Source organism: Pygoscelis adeliae, unplaced genomic scaffold, assembly GCF_000699105.1.
Source record: "Pygoscelis adeliae isolate BGI_AS28 unplaced genomic scaffold, ASM69910v1 Scaffold166, whole genome shotgun sequence".
NCBI lineage: Eukaryota > Metazoa > Chordata > Aves > Sphenisciformes > Spheniscidae > Pygoscelis > Pygoscelis adeliae.
In genome coordinates, this window is record NW_008825156.1 from 5,746,474 (window position 1) to 5,767,532 (window position 21,059).

At 42.3% G+C, this 21,059-nt stretch overlaps 1 protein-coding gene across 1 annotated transcript in view; it reads right to left on the reverse strand.

Annotated features, from left to right (window-relative positions):
* Nucleotides 1-21,059, reverse strand: part of ST5 (suppression of tumorigenicity 5) — a 120,223-nt gene that overhangs the window by 23,178 nt on the left and 75,986 nt on the right. The window contains exons 11-13 of the mRNA XM_009328563.1: nt 19,129-19,206; nt 15,017-15,157; nt 11,865-12,013 (exon numbers count right to left, since the gene is read on the reverse strand). Of these exons, the coding sequence (XP_009326838.1) occupies nt 11,865-12,013; nt 15,017-15,157; nt 19,129-19,206 (368 nt within the window). The remainder of the gene's footprint in view (nt 1-11,864; nt 12,014-15,016; nt 15,158-19,128; nt 19,207-21,059) is intronic.

The following is a 21,059-nucleotide window of genomic DNA, read 5'->3' on the forward strand; positions in this document are numbered from 1 at the left end:
GTTACTTGGGAGAAGAGACCAACACCCACCTCGCTACAACCTCCTTTCAGGTAGTTGTAGAGAGCGATGAGGTCTCCCCTCAGCCTCCTTTTCTCCAGGCTAAACAACCCCAGCTCCCTCAGCCGCTCCTCATAAGACTTGTGCTCCAGACCCCTCACCAGCCTCGTTGCCCTTCTCTGGACACGCTCCAGCATCTCAACATCCTTCTTGCAGTGAGGGGCCCAAAACTGAACACAGTATTCGAGGTGCAGCCTCACCAGTGCCGAGTACAGGGGCACGATCACTTCCCTACTCCTGCTGGCCACACTATTTCTGATACAGGCCAGTATTTTAATCAGATCAGCCCGCAAGTACACATGCAGGACATGGTAGCTCCTTTTGAACCGTGAGTACCCTGACTGCTGTGGAAAAGAGTGCTGCCTGAATGGCTGTAAAGTCAGCCCCTCTTGTCAGCAAGGCATGTTTCAGCTTCTGAAATTTGAATAATATTTTACTTTTCTAGAAGACCTTCAGGGGTAAAGCAAACTACAGAGAATCCTTCAAGCCTTTATAAGGTGGTTTGGAAGTAAAGACTGTAATTTTTGAAGCTATTAAATAATTTTAATTTAATTTTAATATACTATTAATATATTTATTAACTTTTAATAATGTAATTTAATTTTTTATTAAATAATTAGATTTCAACCTCCTGGATTGAGAATTCCCTGTGGCAGAATCCTTCTGTAAAGGGCCCACCTCCATGTAGGGGTACATGGGGAGGAGGATTCCTCTACCGCTGCCAAGGCACCTCTCCTCACCTGACCTTCAGGTAAATCTGTGAAAATCTGGGTAGCTGCAGGAAGTTTAGGATGGAGTGGTTGCATTCATGACTTGAAAGAGGGTTCTGAACTTTCTGAATTTCCTGTTACTAAATCTGACCTTTCTCTAGAATAATCAATGAGATGTTTAAAATCAAAGTATTGGGTGCATATTACATGGAAAATTGAGTGAGTTTAGGCTGTAAAAGCCAGAGTAATATTTTGCATTGTGATTTATTTTTTAAAGCAAACACTTAAGTAAGAGGTAAACTAAGAGTCACGACGTGAGGTCTTTAGTAGCTAGCCTAAAGTATGCAGCTAATACTGTATCTCTGATCAATAACTGACATCCTTCTTTTCAGGAAATATGGACAAATAGGGACAAATGCATATTTTAGGTTACTTTTTCTCTTGATGTCAGGAGAGACCTGCCAATAAAAAGCTCTGCTCCTAGTGTCTAAATAAAATAGGGAATTTCCTAGTGTAAATATGATCATGATGGAGGGGAACACGTATAATTCATGTGAGGATCATGGTGAGCCAAGTCCTTTCGGGCCAACTCAAATGCAGCAGCCAGTTCTGAACATTTCATAACTTAATCATTACACACACTACAACAAATACTGCTACAGTCGATGTCTGCAACTGGGTAAAGAGCTCTCTAAAGCACAAATGAGAGATCTCCCCTGTCTGTTATGGACTGTAACATATATTACCCAGTCTTAGCAGTGAGCTAACGACTCACTCTTAGTCCACAAGCAGGTGAAAATCCCTCACTCTGCACAGGAGCTTGACAAAGGAAAAATATTATTCAAGAGATGAATGTTTCCCAGGGTGGATGACTGATTTAGCAAACCAGGAGTACTGCTATTGCACCGTGCCCATCAGCCTCCAGGGTCCATCCACTGCTTCCTCGCCTCTCGAGCCAGGCTTCCCCCACATGGCAAGCAGCAGCCTGATGCAAAAGTGAGAACATAACCTTGCTTTTGCCAGGGGTGAAAGGCAGAGTCAAGTCACAGTGGATCCCCTAATTTGAATGCTGACACGTTTGCTGCAAGTGACCTTTGAATGCTGACACATTTGCTGCAAGTGACCTTTGTGATATCTCACAGAGTGCAAACAAGGCCTCAGCAATAACACCGGCAGGGAGAGGGGGGCACAGACTGAGGAGGAAATGCATATTTTCCACATCACATCAGCCCAATTATCAGTTATCACCCTTTGCAGAATCTTTTTAGCTATGCTTACAACTCAAAGAGTGTAACTACTTAACCCTCACACCCCTCAAATGATGGGTTTTTCCCCCATGAAAACAAGCCAAACCCAAACCTTGTTTTGCAAGAAATGAGTCACACTTCAGGTTTTATCTGATGCTTTCTACAGTGCAGTCTGAAAAAAGCCAAGCTTGTAAAATTCTCATAAAGGAATCACAATATTGTCTCACCTGTCTGGCAAAAGCAGTGCTGCATTTCCTTATCAGTGGGGCACCAGTGATGCAGTTAATTTTGGGACACACCAGTGACTACTGAAGGTGAGTTACAGAGAGCTCAGGCACCACTTCCTCTGTGCTACTGATGATTCCAGGTAGGAGATTTTTTATGATAAACACAGTGGTTACAACCCAGTTTCTGGACTTGTTTTCTCTGACTTTAATTCATGGAGCCATGGTTTGCCACACTGGTGTGTCAACAAGTACAGTTCATGGAACAGACTTGCCCAACGGTTTGTATCATTGTCTGTGTCTCTTTTCTGATCCCTCCTTACCGTATTTTACAGAAAATTGAGTGGGCAACATCTTCATCCATAAACTCTTCTCTGACCACATCCCCTTTAGCTTAAGCTTGCAACATCCTCTCCTGTCTTGTGCTATCTTATCCTACCAGTATGGTTCTATCAGCAGCCTCACTGTAATTACCTGAGCACATCCCCACAGCGTGTTACGAGTACACTGGGCAATGTGGGGCAGAACCGGCGAGGGTCTGTCACAGCGCTTGACTGTCCTTTCATTGCTCCCCCATGAAAGTTTGTTCAGAACCATGTGGACAGAAGAGCTTTTCTGTCACCATAAATGTCCCATCATACCAGAACAGAGAATGTCACAGAACTTTGGGTCATATTTTGATACACTGGGCACTGTGCTAAGATACATGCTAAGAACAAGGAACTTCTTAAATTTTAGTATTTTCTAAGATGACAGCAATGAGACCAAAGATTATATCTGTGATGCTCCTGGCAGCCCACGTTGTTATGCAGGAGGACTACTGCAGCAATCCATTCCCAACTGCAATTTACGGTCAATGGCTTAAGGAATGAGCAGGTATGTTACAATGCTGTAATGCAGCCAGGAGGTGATGTCAGGAACAGCCAGCACCTGGTTGCCATCTACCCTGTTGGGATGATGTCTCTTAGCTAAACAGACATGGACTGAAATATGATGCGCACTCAGGGATTCCTATTTTAAAGCCGCTGGATTTGTCAGTCAGTCAAAGTAATTCAGATTTTCAATGTTTTATAATTACACAACTCATTAGGGGTTATTATCAAATAAGAAGTAAGTGCAGGGTTTGTTTTGACTATACAGGAGGCTTTTTTTTTGTTTTTCATCCAAATATTGGAAGACAGATATTTTATGCAAAATTTCCAAAAGTTATCAAAACTTTACACAAATCAGTAAATTATTTTACTTTATTAAGAGCTGTGTTTTCAGAATCCAGCTCCCACCTTCCTGGAACACCTGAGTGACAGACAGTCTGAGGTCTGTCTGTGGTTTTAACAAAGACATTATTTTTTGCTCCCGTAATAGTTGTGCATAAGAGAGGCACATGAAAGCCCCTGGAGAAAGACACCTGCAAAGTGCCCTTCAGAACAAGTATTTGGCTTTTCAAGCAACTGTCATTCAACCATACTTTCCACAAAGCCCAAGCAAATTTTGGTTTTTTTTGCAAAAAGTCATTGCTTTGACACATCAGCCACCTGCCCAAGCTTTGTCAGGTGGTTACAAGAAAAAAACCCAACATTTCAAAGTGGAAGGTGATCCTTAGTGCCCACAGAGTTATCCAGTCCCTTCCTGCACGACAGTTTCTTAGCATAAATCCATAACAAAAGTGGTTCTGGCCCAGGTGCTCCAGAAGAGTGTTAACTACTTGTTCTTTCCACACTGGGAGTTTCACTCCCACCAGTTCTTGTTCATGTTCACGCTGGTGGTTTCAGATTCGCAGGCAATCATTGCACTATTAACAACATGACCACTGTAAAGTAGGATGAAAATTTTTTCTAGGTAGTAACAAAGGAGGAGAAGAACAATCCCAACCCTCTAATCCTTCTCATTCAAAAGCTGAAAAGAGGGAATCTATCTAAATCCGCTTGCAGGGAGCTAGAGGCCAAGTTGGGAAAATGTTGCAACTTACTGCTGTATGGTTATTGTGCCAATAAGCAATCCAGAAGAGAATTCCCAAACAACACGGTCATCTTCTTATCTCATTCCCTTTCGTGGGGAAGGGGAAGGGAGGGAGAATTTTGTTGCACAAATCATAAGTGGAAAAATGATGTTTTCCCACTGTAGAGTGATGGCCAAAGCCTGAAGTGACATGAATAAACACCACTGGAAAGGAGGGTAGAAGGAAAGGAGGAAAAGGAAAATCATACAAGCTCTACCCTTGTGATATGGCATATTAAAAATGTCATTATTAGATTGCTTTTCTCTGGGACTGTGGAATCTTAAACAAGCCAGAGACTTAGAAAGTTCATTTTGGTTTTTGGGCTGCCTTTTCTGCCTGACACACATTTTCCTACTGTCCATGTACAGCTCCTCTGTTGGCATCAGTCATCACACAATCTAAGTGCCAGAGAAATATAACCCAAGTGGTACAAAATACAAGTATCTCTTGAGAGAGGGGAATAAAGAGCAAAATTTCTCTCAAAAATCCTGAGAGACAGCTCAGCTAGTTACCTTAAACCACCAATTTCACATCACATTGAACACCTTCAATTCTAGCATTTAGACTGTAAGACAAGGCGCTCAGCATCTTGCAGGACTGGGCTGCATACAAACATCCTACTCAAAGATTACTAGCTATATTTGGTAGAAAATAAAGAAGCAGAATATCAAGAAATTGTAGCTACATCAGGCCAAATAATCACATACATTACAGAAGGTTTAAGTTTTTTTAAGTATATATGTTTCTACTTAGCGATGCTTCATAGTGCAAGCAGACTGAGAAAAACCAAAGTCTCACAAAAGGAAACCGATTGCAGGGTAGGTAACAGAGACTCAGACAGACTCTAGAGGATGCTTCTTTTATAAAAGATGAAGGGAGCTGCAAGCTGTTGTCCCTTAGATAAAGCAGGGGTGGTCTGCAGGTTCTAAATCACTCCTCAACGGGGGCTGATCTGGCTCTCACTGGAAGAAATGGAAACTCTCTGGTTACTTTTACATGACAGATGGATGTTTTTGCTGTAGAATAAATTCTGTCTACTAGGCATGATTACATATTGGATAATTGTACAAGGGCCCATTCCTTCCACTGCAGAAATTAGTGGAAGAAATTCTCTAGCTTATGTTCAGCGTGTCAGACTAGACAAGCACAATAATCCTGACAGTATTAAGAAAGCACTTCAAGACCTTTGGATAAAGAAATACCAGAAGAAATGTCAGCCATCTGTACTTCTGGGTTTAGACATAAGATCTGGGAGCTATTACACATTCCACAGGTACAGTAGCTTGCATCTCTAAACATCTCCTTCTTCAATGCACAATGCACAATGATAACTAAAAAAAGTTTTCCCTGAGACAAAGAACTGGACTTCTAGCTCAATATAGGGCTGTGTCAGATGTGACCAAGAGAAGACATAGTTGTGTCTCCTGTAGCCTGTGCTCAGAAATGGTACAGACCAGTTGGAGACTGGCAACAGTAAATTCTCCCTCACGAGCTGGTTTCTGGCATGTATTTGTTGTCAAATTTCTCTCGCCTTTTTTTTTGTGGAGTTTTTTGTGACAGGAGAAAGTAAAGGAAGTCTTTATTACTAGCCAAAGCTCACTGTCTGTTTACTGAGCACACTTTCTCTCTTTGTCCTAACACACGTGGTTTTACCTCTTAACCTGCAGGTTGGCAGATTTTACAAGTGTTACCATATGACAGACTACTGGAAAGGAACATTCCCAGGCAGCAGGTGAGCCTGATCAGGCCTGTCATTGCCATGATTAGTTTGTAAGAATTATATCCTACATTTGTTAATAAAAAAAAAACAATAAGGAAATAGGGAATGAGCTTTCACTTTAGTAATCTGCCCAAAAGTTTAGCTACTCTTGCTTTTCCACTTGACCTTGCTACAGGGCTGAGGAACAATAGTTTACTCTTACTACTAAAACATTGCCACTTATCTCCTATTTAAATTTGCATATTTTAACTTGAGCTACAAGATCATGCTATGTATGAGACGGGGACCAGGCTGCCTCTCAACTGCTAATGGTGCTGCTTTCTAGCGTGGCCTCATGACTCCCAAAACAACAGATTCAAATATGGAGGACAAGCGTCAACGCTCCCCAAACATCCCGGGTGTAACACGGACAGCCCTAAGCTGTCTCTGTCCGTGAGAGTAGGGAAATGCTGTTGTTTGTTCTGAAAGCCTTTGCCCTTGAATACAAGTACGCTCTGCTCCTCTTTTGCTCCACAAAGTTAACAGAGACATGCCTGCGGGATGACTTCCCCCAGTATTTACATATTTATGTTTCTGTCCTGTATTAGTCAGTGTTTCTGTCTGGAGCCCATAACCTTTGGTCAGGTCTGGGATCCGCCTGGACTTTCTACAGTTGTGCTGGAAGACAGATTCCTCCTGGCAGTCCAAAATACTTTGGGGAGGGGTAGGGAGGTTTTTGTCCTTAACAGGATAAAAGTTTTTTATCCTTAACAGGATAAAGTCTTCCCACCTCATAGGTGCCTAGCTTCTGCTTGCGACAGCACCTCTTGACTTCATGGGGCGAGAGCTGCAGAGGAGGGTTTCAGGGGGCTGCGGCACACCAGGTGACAGACTGCTGGTCCATGTTGGGCCAGGGGATGTGTGCTGGCAGCGGGGCAGAAAAACATGTGGGGAAAAAAACTCTCCTTCAGAAGACAAAGTCATCTGTGGCCATCCCTAAGGGAGGAAGACACTGATGTGCAGGAGCTTTAGCTGCACTGAAGTTCGCTGTCATCCAGCATTGCCTCAGCCTCATTCCCCCAGATCTCCCTTGCACACAGGTAAAAACTTGTGGGTTTATTCACAAATTTACAATATCTCATGAGATATTGTAAATTCATCTGGCTCACACCTAAGGATGGTGCATGATAGACACCTTTCAGTGGCAACACCACCCTGAAGTGTGCCCATCCCAATGCTCCTGCTCACCCCCAGCCCCAGCACCCTCCTCTGCCTCTCTCCCAGCACAGGAGCTCTTGGTGTGACCTGGCCAAGGGGCCCATCTGGTTTGGAGAAACTCTGCAAAATGAGTAATTCCTACTGTGGCTAGGCCGGCACAGCCTCCTGGGTGAGGGAGAGCATGGCACAGGGCAGGAGCAAACAAGGGGAGCAGGAGGGGGAACTTCATGAGCTGGCACTGCCACTTAAAGAAACACCCTGGCCCACCTTCGCCTTGGGGTACATTTCCAGGTTCACCTATATGGTTTAGGAGCATAAAACCCATTGCTGTCAACAGATTTTTTTCCTTGAGGCCCATGCTCCTGCTTCACTGAGAAGTAGCTGAAATATCTCATATAAAAACAAAATTCACAACAATGAAAAGTTATTTTGTCTTTTACAAGAGCAGGGACTCTATAGAAGCCTTTTACAGCCCCTAAAGCTTCAGAAAGGCCACTGAAAGGAATATTCTAGGATTTAGATCCACAGCAAAAGACAAGCCTCATCCAAACACTCCCACTGACTCAGGCTGGCATTGGACTGGACCCACATGTGAAATGTAAGCAAAATATGCTCAGAGTCCTTCACAATATAGTGGATTACAGCAAGAGTGTTTTTTATTTATAAAAATTTGAGTTATAACAAAGGCACATTGAGATGCCCAAGGCCTTCCTTTCCCCCTCTCGAAACATTCGGGGGAAAAGGCAAAGAGACTGTTCTCACACGCATGGATACACCACCTCCTCAGCAAACATGTCCACAAATTTGTTTCCCCAGCATAAAACTAAAACAAGCAGAGAAATATTTTTCCTCCAACGTTTGCTTTCTATTTATTTTCTGTTGCTACCTTTGTGCCTGCAGCAACGTCAATGTTCCCCGAGCCCCAGAACCCACTGATTTTGCATCTGCTGCCTAGCCTTTCAAACCCCAGAGGACTGCACTAGAGCAGCTCTCCCTTTGCAGCTGGCAGTCATGGGATTGTTTCAGAGTTGGGGTGAACAGGCAGAATGCTGGGAACATAAATAGGGGCTCCCAGCTGGGACGGGGATTGGAACTGGGATAGGAGGTACCGTCTCAGTTGTGCTTTCAGCAGATGTTTAAGGAATTAGAGCTTTAAGTTCCCTCTTTATGAGTTGTCATTATTATTATTATTCCAAGTTTCTCTATTGTTATCTGTATTTCTCTGTTGTCTTCTTGACTGTTCGTGGAAAGCAAAATACTGAAAGGCAGATTCAAATTCGTTTTTGAAGGTGAGCAAATAGCCGCAGGGATTTATTCACCCAGTTCCAAGCAGAAAAAATATATAAGCAACTTATTGGGAAAAAAACCCCAAACCTAACTGCACATATCTAACCAAGGCAACCTCACAGTCCTGTCATTCAAAACTTTACTATTGTTTCCTCATTGCTGGTAGCATCACTTTCTGTGTTGAAAAATGGCAACCTCTTCTGCGCAAAGATCAAGGACTATAAATTTTCACATTCTGGGTTTATTAAGAACCATAAATAATGATTTATTGAATGAATCTCACTTCACTAGCCGTGACTTTCCCAAACTTGTATAATGTGTGAAATCATTTATTGCTTGGAGACCTGTTAAACAGGCAGCCACAAAAGCCCATTGCATCTCATTGTTTGAAGCCTAAACCTCAACATCACTTGTTTCTAAGCTATTTTTTGGGTACATGCAGAAATCAAACCCTTGTAAAATCTTTTTAATTTCCTGCTCTCGTTCTTTGGGCCCACAGACTGGACCTGTAAGATATTTCACTTCTTTTTTTTCCACATTACTGGTAAACTCCTTCAGTTTCAGCCGTGATGCCCATAAACAAAATTCACATCAGGCAAGGCAAAGGTTCCAAGACAGACAGTTATTAGCTCAAAGCCAGAGTGTTTCATTTTAGACTTCATCCCCATTTAAACCATGAAAACCTCAGTAAGTATTGAATTTAAATCCACTGTCACTTTCTCTAGGCCTTTGTCAAAGTACTCATTATTAGTTTCTATTTTACAGTACCTCCTAGATCCCCATGCTGAGAGGGGCCACACTGTATCAAGCAGAGCTGCATGCACACACAGAGCGAGAAGCAGTCTCCGTCCTGGAGCATTTAGGATCCCAGACAGACCAGACAAAAGATAAGAAAGAGGAGCTACGTTTCCAGCATGTGTCACACAGCAGGTTGGAGGGTTCAGAAGGAGAGCTCAGGATTCACAAGTCTTAATCCAGGGCCTTATCTACCACATCAGATTTTGTCATACTCTTTTTAAACAAAAGAAAGTATATGCATATAATAAAGGGTACATGCAGATATAATTAAGTATATGAATATAAACCTTTTTGTAATAAAGGTTCTGTCCCTTCTTACAGGAGCAACCACAAAACCTCATAAGCCTCTTGGATCCATCTGAATCCTCTCCTTTCTCAAAGTATGTGCTAATGGCCCCTAACCCAATGGCTCGCTCTCACAACAGAAATAAGTTTGCTAGAGAACAGTTTTTGCAGGAGAGCGCAGTGTTTCGATATGTGTTTACTGAAAGGGATCTTTATCATTTCTGGTTCCTGTTGGTCCTGGTGCCCTATTTCTGTGTGCCAAAAGGGAAAGCAGCAGCACTTTGCCTCTAAGCAGGACTCTGTTATCCTCTGCTCTGAGAACTGTAGGACTAGGCAGCTATCAGGAGAAAGGTAATTGCACGGGCAAGCCTGAGCTGTTATCTTCCAGTCAGGCTTGCAATGTGCATAAAACCCTGGTTGCCTGATGAAGCCCTCAGCATCGGCAACATGACTGTTTTCTAAGCCAAGCTGCCTTAAGCCTGTCAAAGTAGTTTTAATTGTTGCTTCTTTTCTCTGAGCAGTGTCCAGAAGCGTTATATGACATTGGCTAGGCCAGCTGTCCCAGAGAAACGCTCCAGGGAATGGCTGCTTTCTCTCCCAGCCCTCATGGCTGAGGATGTCTCCTGTAGCAAGCCATCCTCACAGTCCATGGATCGAGGCTCAGGATACTTTGCCAAACCAGGACAACATTACAAAGGAGTAACTGGGAACTCCGAAGCAGAGCAACAGTTGGCAGCAGCACAGCACAGCCCTCATTTTCTCTGTACCATTTGTACGGTTTTCCATTCAAATCATTGTGCCATTTGAAGGAACACAGACCTGTGTCATTCTGAGTTACAGTCAGATTTGTGGGTGCCACTAATTCTGCTAAATGAATGGTAAAATAGAAACAAACAGAACGATGTAATTAAGCATGCCATAGAAAAAGAGTGAGAAGGAACATGCCAACAGTATTTTCAAAAGCCACCTGCCCCAATATTCATGGTGTGACTCACATATCTACTAAAGTACTGCAGAAATCCTGGACTAGCTACACAATTCTCACCAGGAGTTTATGTGAAATTAAGTCATCCCAAATGGTCATTCAAACTAAGGGTTACTGACAAGGGAAGAGATGAAATAAAATGTTCCCGTTGTTCCAGACAACAAAAAAGACTGCTAAGGAAGTAACTTTATAACCTGAGAAGGGTCTGCAGCTTTAAGAAATTCTCCCCTAAAGGTTGTAAAGCTTTTACTATGCAAAGTATTTTTGCTATTATATACACTGGCGGACACTAAGTGCAGCTATTATTTCTGGCGGTCATTCAGAGAAGGTCGGGGCTGATAAAGTGTTTAACAGAGTTTGTTTGGGTAGATCCATCTGTGTTTTTAACCATGCATACAGTCTTTTGTGTCCTTTTAAAAGACGCTGGATGTTCCTGAGTCAAAAATAAAGACGCTAATTTATTAATTTGCCATCTTTTATTATTTATCATGCCACAGCAAAGAACGTCGTCTTCACAATGTCCACACTTTTCTATATGGATTACACAAGCATCTAAAAAAGGGATGATTCTTTGTTGTAGGGCAGGGGTGCAGCCTACACAGAGCTCCCATTTCCTTGGTAAAGGCCATGTGTGACCTGTCGCTCTCACTCCTTACACCTTGGGGTGAGTTCATGCCTCAGAGGAGCCAAGGAGGGGAGATTGCAATCAAAGGGCAGGGAAGTAAGAGGTGTGTTGAAAGGATGTAGCAAGGAGCTCAAGATGGAGCTTCGGAAATGAAATGTTTTTGGGTCATGTGAGCAGCAGGAAAAATATCATAACTAGTTGGGATGGACCACAATAGCATTCTTAACACTCCCACTGGATGGGTTTGGTAGCACAGGATTTGAAACCTAGCCCCATTATAAACTCTCTGTACTGCATGGAGCAAACCAGGTGAACTCTCAGCACCCCACTTCCCTGCCTGGCTGCGCTGCATGGCCACAAGGGGAAGCACCTCAGTGACAACCTTTGCTACTGTTTATGAATACTCTGTTCCAAAACCTGAAATGAAATATTGCTAGGACTACATTGCTTCAAAACGCTGTGCAAACATTTGCTGACTATGAAGCAGGTGAGTATTGGTATCACCATTTTACAGACGGGAAAGTAAGACAGATCAAGTGGCTTGTAGCTAGTGACCACTAGCAAATGTGTGCCCCCCCCTAATGCAAATAACTTCCATTGATGTAAAAATTAATTAAATCCTACAGTGAGAGGATCCTTACATCTGACAACCATTCTGGACATTTCATAAAGCTTTTTGTATCCAAAGATAGTACTGTCCTGAACGTGTGGTTCAGGTCCCTTTGCCACTTACCTGAGCTTATCTGCTACAAAAATCACACGCCGCTCCAACAGGAGAGAAGCAAAGATCCTGATGATCTGACGAACGCTGAGGCACTTGAAAAGGCATTCAAAGTCCACATGTTCCAGGCGCGAGTCCATGGGCCGCCGCAGCTCAATGACCTGAACACATCCAACAAACATCAGTCAGCATCACTGGTCAGGGCTGACAGCGCCAGGAGTGCCCAGCACCCCAGTCCGGGCCCTCCAGCACCGCTCCATGCTTTCCTCTTGAGGGGACACGGAAAATGACCCCCATCCTCTTTTGCAAACTGAGGCTGGAGGCACAACACTCCAGAGAGATGGCATATTACACAATTCACTATCAAGTCATTCTTCTTCCTGGAATACAGTTGTGCACATAAATCTGCTGTCATTTCCGAGAGAAGCATAATTCTGCCTTCTAAACACCCTGTCAGAGATGTAAAGCTTGATTGAGTCAACAGTATGAAGCAAGTAACAAACTGGAAACATGGGGGCTGGAAGCTTACAGGGTTAAAACAGCCATAAAGACAAGGTAAATTTGGTTATAAACTTGGCTAGCAATTCAAATTCACATCTAGATAGAAGCCAGGGACCAAACGTAAAGGCTGGGCAAAATTTAAACCAAATTTACTTCATTTTTACTGTTTTATGATGCATAACTCACTAGATAATGTTTAAAACCTTTTTTTGTCATAAAGATATGCATATATATATACTTAACTGGGGAGTCAGGACAAGGTCTTAGATGGTGACTTGTGACATCCCTTTAAAGTCTAATTTTCATACTTCATCCATGACCTCAGGCCCTCTCCTTCCTTTTCTCAAATGTCTTTTGCTTGATTCCTTTATTATATCTTCCTTTTACTCTGCAATTGACATGCTCAGATGTGGAACTTGAAGGCGGAGGACAGAAAAAATAAGAGGGAAAAATAACATGAAGAAGAGAGTAACAGGGGGAGAAAAATATGAAGTGCAAGACAGCAAATGATGAACTACTGAGGAATTTGAGGAAACAGAAGGGAAAGGGGAAAAGTTGGCCAACTTGAAGCTGTGTTGAAATCTCTGAAGACATATTAACAGGAACATATATACATCTCCTTCTTTCCATATGTCCAAAAATCACCGTCACTTTATTGCTTTAGACCACTTTTATGTTTTCATGACATGCACATGACATGCACACGACACCACATTCCACAAGCATATTGTATTTGGTTTAAACTGGAGTAGTCCTTACAAAATTCCTCACAAACACACTGTTTTAAGGATATGATGAAGACCACAAGGTACTGGAAACAAAACCAGCTCATACCAGTTTAGTTGTAATATTGTTTGTGATCAGTAACACAGGACTGTAAAAAGAAAGTCACTGTTAGAACAGTATTTGTGTACAGATTTCTTTTTTTTTAAGCCTGAAATACAGAAACATTATGGTGCCAGAGTATTAGATACCCATCACTCAGCTGTTGCCCCAAACAGCAATAAGAATCAAATTGCGGAGCAACGGTGTACCATGAATACCTCCTTGGGAAATGCTGCCTGCCTACCTCTTTCTCATATTCAGTAAAGGTGCCCACTTCCATTCCTTAGCATTGGGACTGCAAGCTCAAATCATGTTTATGTGCCAAATCATGAGGAGCTGGTTTTACTGCAAAACTTCCCACACAAAATCTTGCTGCAGGGTAGGATGCAATGCAAGTTACGGCAGCCTTTACAAATGCCATGGATGTTTTGTGTTGCCTGGCAAAGCCTTCTGCTTCAGTCTGCTCATCACAAAAAAATATACTGTCTACTTCCCAATTAATCATTATCTTTGTTTAGGCCAGAGAAGCCACAATGGAAGGACAAGATTCTGTTCCTAATTAAGCCAGTGCATTCCATTTAAATAACGAGTTTGTACTAGCATAACAGAGAGCAAAGCTCAGCCAGAAGAGAGTTGTTTGTTTGTTTGGAATTATCTCAATGTTTTTCTCTGAGAGAGTTCAGAAGCTTGAGCAGAGGATAGAGAAGTTGCAGATCCATGGTTCCCAGATATATTCACATCGAAAAAGCATTATCAGATCTTACCACTGTTACGCCAATCAGCCTTTCAGTTTTCCTTTGCTTCTCCAGAAGAAAATGCTTGTGACTTAAACATGCCTTGCAAGTCACTTATACAAGGAACCCTTTACATTTCACACGAAGTGACACTACAGGCCCACTCCGTTGAAGTCAGTGGCATTACACTTGGAGAAAATATAATTCAACGTAAAAACAGTAATAGCACTGTAAAACTAACCCTAAGGAGTGTAAAATAACCCTAGAGGGGAATTTTTTCCCTGCTTTCACTAACTGGGCCAAATTCTATTCCTATCTGCAGTAATGCATTTCCTCTATATGCTTGCCCATCTGAGTGGAGCTACTGTATACTTACATAGGGACATGCAGAGAGCAGAATTTGAAATGGCAAATGGCTAGCAAGCCTCAAGTTACAAAAAACTTTTTAAGCAAGGCACCAATATTGCCATTTCCCAGTAAGGCATATGTTGTATAATGCTAGTATAATTACTGAGTCAGTAATAAAAGGAAATTAAATCTATTGTATGTGTGCACACACACACAAAAACTTTTATATGACATGCTTTTCCAAATATAGACTATCTCTTTGAGGGCCAGTTAAAGGGTATTTATTGCCAAAAAGAGCCATTTAAATGCTGCTGGTCACTCCTCTAACGAAGGCCAGGACCAGCAGTAATGAGGTTTGCAATAACAACCAGCTGCTGAACTGTTAAAGTACAGTCAGCATGGGAAACTTAGACTTGCTTGTTATCACTGTGATAAAGCCCAGCAACACTGTAGTCTGTTGACTACACTAGGCCAGGCATACTAGGACATTTGTGGTGTTTGTGTTTTTTTCTTAAACACAACTTATTAATGAACGTAAAGTAACAATACATAACACTAAATTGGTTTATAATCATCAACGGGAACTAGCATTAGCGTATCAACACTGGTGCAGCTCCTGCACTGCTCATTTTGAGGGAGTGCCACATCACACGCCTTGCAGTATCCGTGTGTCTCCTCCTGTTTTTCTTTTGCTGTTTGATATTGGAGTGGTGAGGGGGGAGGCCTTGACTTTTAGTGTTTGCAGTTGCTGTTTACCTCGTTTCCAGCTCCAGGCAGAAAGGTTTTGACTTTGATTGTCTTTCCAGGTGCAGGAAAAGGAGATTCCATCAGACTCCTCATAAATGGATAAACTAAGGCAGCAGATATTCCTCTTCTCCTTTCAACCTCATCCAGGATCTGATCCATTAGTAAGACACAAGAGAGAAAGAGATAGAACATGTCAGCACCACATACACTTTTGAAGCATCTTTTGACCCACATGTGCCTAAACACATGGCAGATTTAAGTTTAATTCTCCTCTGCCATGCATTTCTTCACTACCATTAAAGCCACAGGATTCGATCGCACTCTAAGAATGACACGATTTCCAGTTACAAAATGGAGCCTGTTTGTGAATGCAGTTAACACACAGACAAGGAAGAAATAACAAATCTGGAAAGGAGAAAGAAGACTCAGCATGGCAAAAGGGATCTATATTGTTGGGATTTTGCCTGAACAACAGGGTGAGCTGAAGGAGAGAAAGATCAAGACAAATCCCATGATCAGAGGCCAGGTCAGCATCATGTCTCAGTGGTACATCTTGAAATTTGTATTAAGGAGAAACATTTTCTTCTGCTCTGGGCATCTCTTCCATTTCAACTGAGAGGGCAGGAAAAAGCCAGACCAGCGAGAAAAGCAACCCTGCCACACTATACCAGCAGAGGTCCACCAGGAAAGAGCTCCTGGAAGAGTCCCGGCCGTGGCAGCAGCAGTCACGTTGCAGTCTGTGCTGAGCTGGAGCCAGCTGCGAGCAGCCTCATGAAGCATGCCCAGCTGTTTACACCGGGTGCCTGCATTAAGGTCATTTTCTGTTTGACATGACGCAGAGCAGGCAATCTAGTTTTGAAATAAGCAGATGGAAATTCTTACAGATAGAGAGGACTATTATTTTCTTCTCTCTTTTGTCACATGGGCCAACATAAATAAGATCACAGCTAAGTTTTCCGACATTAGACAGACCATATAGATGATAAACCTAAAGAAGAGGAGAAAGCAAGCTTCAAAGCGGTTAGTGGTTTGACCTGAAATGGTGATCTTTTAACCAACATTCAAGAGCAAAAGGCCATACAAGAGTCAGTGGGTCTGAGCCAGGCATTTTCCTTTGTTTCTCTTGGAAATGCTTTTCACTGAAATAGAACATTAAAAGATACTTAAGCACAAGCTGGTGACTTACAATAGCTAGTGACACCAAATGCCAACAGAGGCATTTACTGGTGCAAGTTTCCCCTTCCTCCTTGCAACGTAGTAAAGACCTAACTAAAGCAAAGCTGACCCTATATACATAGCTTGCATTCCAGTCCATGGAAGTGGCAGATAACCATAAATGAAGATATGAATTTCATTCTTGATGTAATTTGCAGCACAACTACTATCCTCACCAAACAAAACCAGCTGCCCAAATGGGAAGTAGTAATGAACCAAGGCTATGCCCCGGGTCCCTTAGTGCTCCTGCACACTGCCAGCACACAGTTGTAACATGCCCAACACATATCTCCTTTTCTGCAGTCACTATTTGATGCTTTATGTTGCTGGAGTTGGGGGCCATGTGTGTGTCATATCCCTGTCCCAACAACCTTCACAACACAAATAAAAAGGAGCATTTAAACCGAATAAAAGTTGAACAGAGATCTCAGGAGATAAAATGGTCAAAAACATCTGCTGAAACCATGACCAAATGAACTGGCTGGAAGTAAAGATATCTGTAGTTCTCAAGTCTGTCTTAGCAGTAGGTATTACAACAGTGAGCATAAAAGGCTTTGAGGAAGATGAAAATAATGCAGGCTATCAGAAACAAGATGATAAACATTTTAAAACAGAGGACTCCTTTTGCTTTTCTGATAAATAATATCCAAGGTTTACTATCTCATGGTCTTTCATCACTCACATTCTTCTGTAAAGACAACTGTTCTTTGTTTTGACTAATTTGGCCAAGTGCACCATCATGATCGTTTTCCTCTTTTTCACTGGATTTATCAATTAGGACAGCCCAGGTTCCTCTTACTAGTCTGGAAAAAGAGACTGTCTCACTTTTCAAGAACTTCCGTCTCCATCTACACCACATCTGTCTTCAAAACCAACAGGGATGCTAAGGCTCAAACTCCTCCTCCTTCATTTAACAGCTGTTTCGTCCAAACCCTTTCCAAATGTGGTGCTTGGAGTGTGTGCTGAAGAGCTGTGCTAAATCCAGCCCAGGGCTGGAGTCAGCCCCACGTGCTGCCAAACAACCTGCTCCCATCCTGGCACCGGTACCGTCAGGAGGCAACCAGCCCTCTGTAGGACAGTACTGCTGTGGCCAGACTCCAGTGCCATGGGGTCCCTTTTGTGGCCCAGCCCCTCCACAAGCCCGGCAGTGGAAAAAGAGCACAGGTGTGTACAGCCCCATTCAGGGCCCAATATGCAATTGAGTGGGAGCCTTCCTTCCTGCACAGACCAAGAATTTGAGGCCCGTGTGGCCAGTGCCTGCCTGCCACAATGCCTGGGAACAGCCCCTGCTGAAGCCGGTGAAATTACACTCACCCGTCAACCTTGGGTTCACTTTGGCTGGATGATCAGACACCTTTTTTCAAGTTACAGATTGAACTGGGAAAGCAGATTATTTGCAATTTTCGTGCAATGACCTTCCTTATCTGACTTTATACTCAGCTGCAGTGATACTTGGTTGTAAGGATACTTAAATTTTCTTTTTTTATATATATATTTTGCCTTTTTTTCCCTCTCCCAAGTTTTCCTTTGAAAATTAGTGCACTATCAAAATTAGACAAAAACATAAAAGCAAACAAAGAGCCTCAGGACATCTCTCCATACCATGAGTTTGGTGAGCTGTGTTATCCTCCCAGAACAATGCATTCTGTTTCGCTTACAGATATCTGTGTTTAGATACATATTATGTCTAAGAGACACTGTTATAAACCCTTGATTTCAGAGTTTTATGAAAGACGTCAGAAGCAGAATTGCAATTAACTATTGCAACCCAACTGTTTTTCTTCACACATGATTTGTGTTAAACAAAGATTTATCTAGAAAAGCTTGAAACCTGCTTTGAAGATAACATTCTGTATGATTATTAGATCATATGAACAATATAAATGCTATGATTTTTATTAACTTCAATGATTTACATGTTCTTTTCAACTTTATTCTTATACAAATGAACAAGAAAAATCTGTGTAAGTTCTGTGAGATTTCCCATATCTGAAGTGAAAATCTCTGGCAAATTAAAACAACATTTCTATTAACACTGTATTGAAATTGGAAAAGGGGAAGGCAGCCATTTGACACTAGACATATCATTGTTCTCCACAGATCAGCAAATCCTACATGATACTCTGAGGTCCTCACTGGATTTTGCAGGACATGCTCTCAGAAGACTAGGAGGCCCTAAACTGGCAGCTAGAGAGATATTTCAAATGTTAATCAATCAGAAATGTTATTAATCGTTAATTTTAATAACCTTTTGTCTTACAAAAGAAGAATGCTTGTGGCTCTGGAGCCGACTGGTAGTTAACTGTTTCTATGGCTATTCAATCCCTCAGTTTAGCTGCAATGCCCTGCTTATTGTCTCGAAAGTCTTGTGTCAAGAAATGTATTACCTAGGTAAACCACATCAGTATACAATGCAGCTTTGGATTCATTAATGTGGAGGCCAATTAAAAGATTATCCATGCTTTCCTAGCCTCCTAGGATAAAAAAACATGTCAACAGAGTTAAGCATGTAGAATTCACTTATCAAATAATCTTTTTTCTTAACCTCATCATTGCACGGGGTATGGAGTAAAAGTGGTACTTTTACTCCATCATTCAAACTGTGGATGCCAAGAATTACAGCTCAGCACAGAACAGCTTTAGAAAACAATGGAAAAAAACTTCCATCAGCCAGATTATACAGCCACCCAGATGTTTTGTGAATCAAGTTCTGCCTCAGTCACATAAGTAACAAGACATTCTTTGATGAACCCAATAATAGGGATGGAATATCCAAAACAGCAACTGTAAAATACAGTTATCTCCCATCAAAGGAAGAAAATCTTTTCATCTGGTTCATCACTGCGGATGTGTCTCAGTAAACAATCAAATTAAAAGGCATTATTGAAAAAAAAAAATCTTCTTACCTTGGAAAACAAGTCAAAGCACCCCAGCCGGCTGATGACACAATAAACTTCAGGTAGGCGTGGGCCTTTTCCACTTGGCTGATAACAGTAAAAAGGAGATTGAAATTACAAATTAATTTGGAGTCATAAGGAAATACACTTCTCTGATCACACAGTTGGCCATCATGTGACATCTTTCACTATCCGTTTCTCCATCAAAATAGCTACTCTTGGAAAAGCATCATGTTTCTTCCATAAGACAGGAAACTAAAAAGCGTAAATAGTGCTTATCCACTTTGGAAATCACAGCGCATTGGAGCGGTATTCCAATATCGCTCCAGCTTGCAGCCATAAAAGCACATTTAACTACGACTGTAACTCATGCCTGTGCTATCATTGTCCTCTGCTCCTGCTGCAGCACAAGGAGTGGGGCCACCCTGGGGCCATGTGCCGGGCGATGAGAACTACAATGCTAAGGCAGGTTATGATGGCTTTAGTTCCCCACTCACTCCATGATATTCAAAGAGAGCTCAACTTACAGAAAGCAAGCTCATAGACCTAAACAAAGGCAAGCTGCATGAGCTAAATCATTAACGTCCTCAGATTAATGCATGATAAACATGAAACTCTTAAATAACTTCAACAGTGGCAAGTATGAATCAATGATGCACATCTCCCCCACCCCCCTCCAAAAAAACCCTGTAAAGATCATCCTCTATAACCATCCTATTGAAGACATTTCCTAGAGAAGCAAATGGTTTAAACTGGCATGACTGACGTGTATTCCCTCAGCATACTGGACTCTGCAACCCTGCCTATACCACTGCAGGGAAAGGCCCGTCAGCACTGTGTGTGAAAGAAGGGTACAACCACTTGCTGGATTCACCTTATTTACTGGAAAAGAAGTAGAGTTAGGCCAATACCGAGCACTTGAGAAAAACCACCCTCACTGGCAAGGTCCTCAGAGCAGAGAGCTGGTCTGCCTGTGTCCCGCATGTGTACAATGCGTGCAGATGGCAGTGATATCCATGCATAGCAGCTTCCCACTGTATTTTTAATAAGCTGCGATGCAGCATTCCAGTTTTGTGTAGTTGCAACCGATTTTCACCAGATCAGCAGGCACATGCTTCCTAGGGGCTATTATCTTAACCAGGCAGCTTGTTGACTTCAGATGCAGTCACATGTAGTCCCAAGGTACAATGCAAGGAAGTCCTGATGCTGCCTCGTCCAGAAGCTACGTCCATTATGGCACAGAATGGCTGCAGGTATGCTAGCAAACCCCCGTACCCCAGCAGCAAAAAGCTGAAAGCAGGGTCTGAGACAATAGGCGAGGCTGCCTACTTCCTTGCATCTTGTGGAGTCAGCTGTGCTTGTGCTGCATGGAGTGAAAAGTGGCTGTAAAGGAATCACTTGGCATCGCTTAGCCTCTTTGCGCAGCTGTACATTATTGATATGCAGCAGTGACAGAATCATCTCCATTAATAACAGCTCTGTGATAAAGGAGCTCAGTCACTGTTTCCATCAGCTTCTGCCCACTTGTACATTTAGCCAAAGTGGCTGATCATCTGCTCTGTACCCACATAGCAGGCCAGTATATTTTTATCGTTGTCTCATCATTAGATTCTGCTGATACAGTGATTAACTTCCCCATGGTGTGTTTGACATTTACATGCCACACAGATGTCAATCAAAAGAAACTGAGAGGTAGCTGTGCTTTTTAAATCTGAATATTGCAATCTAGACTTGGACAGTCAGCAGGTGCCTGCCTGTTATAATAAAGACCACAAAAAATACCAAAGCTAAGTGAATACAGATGAGTCTATTTCTGGATCCAAACCTGCTCACTACACGTCACATCTCTGAAAAAGCAGAGCCCTTTTTTGTCCATATTAGGTATGAAACCCTTTCTAAAGGCACTGAGTGATTATATCAAGCATGTGGGATTTTGGTTA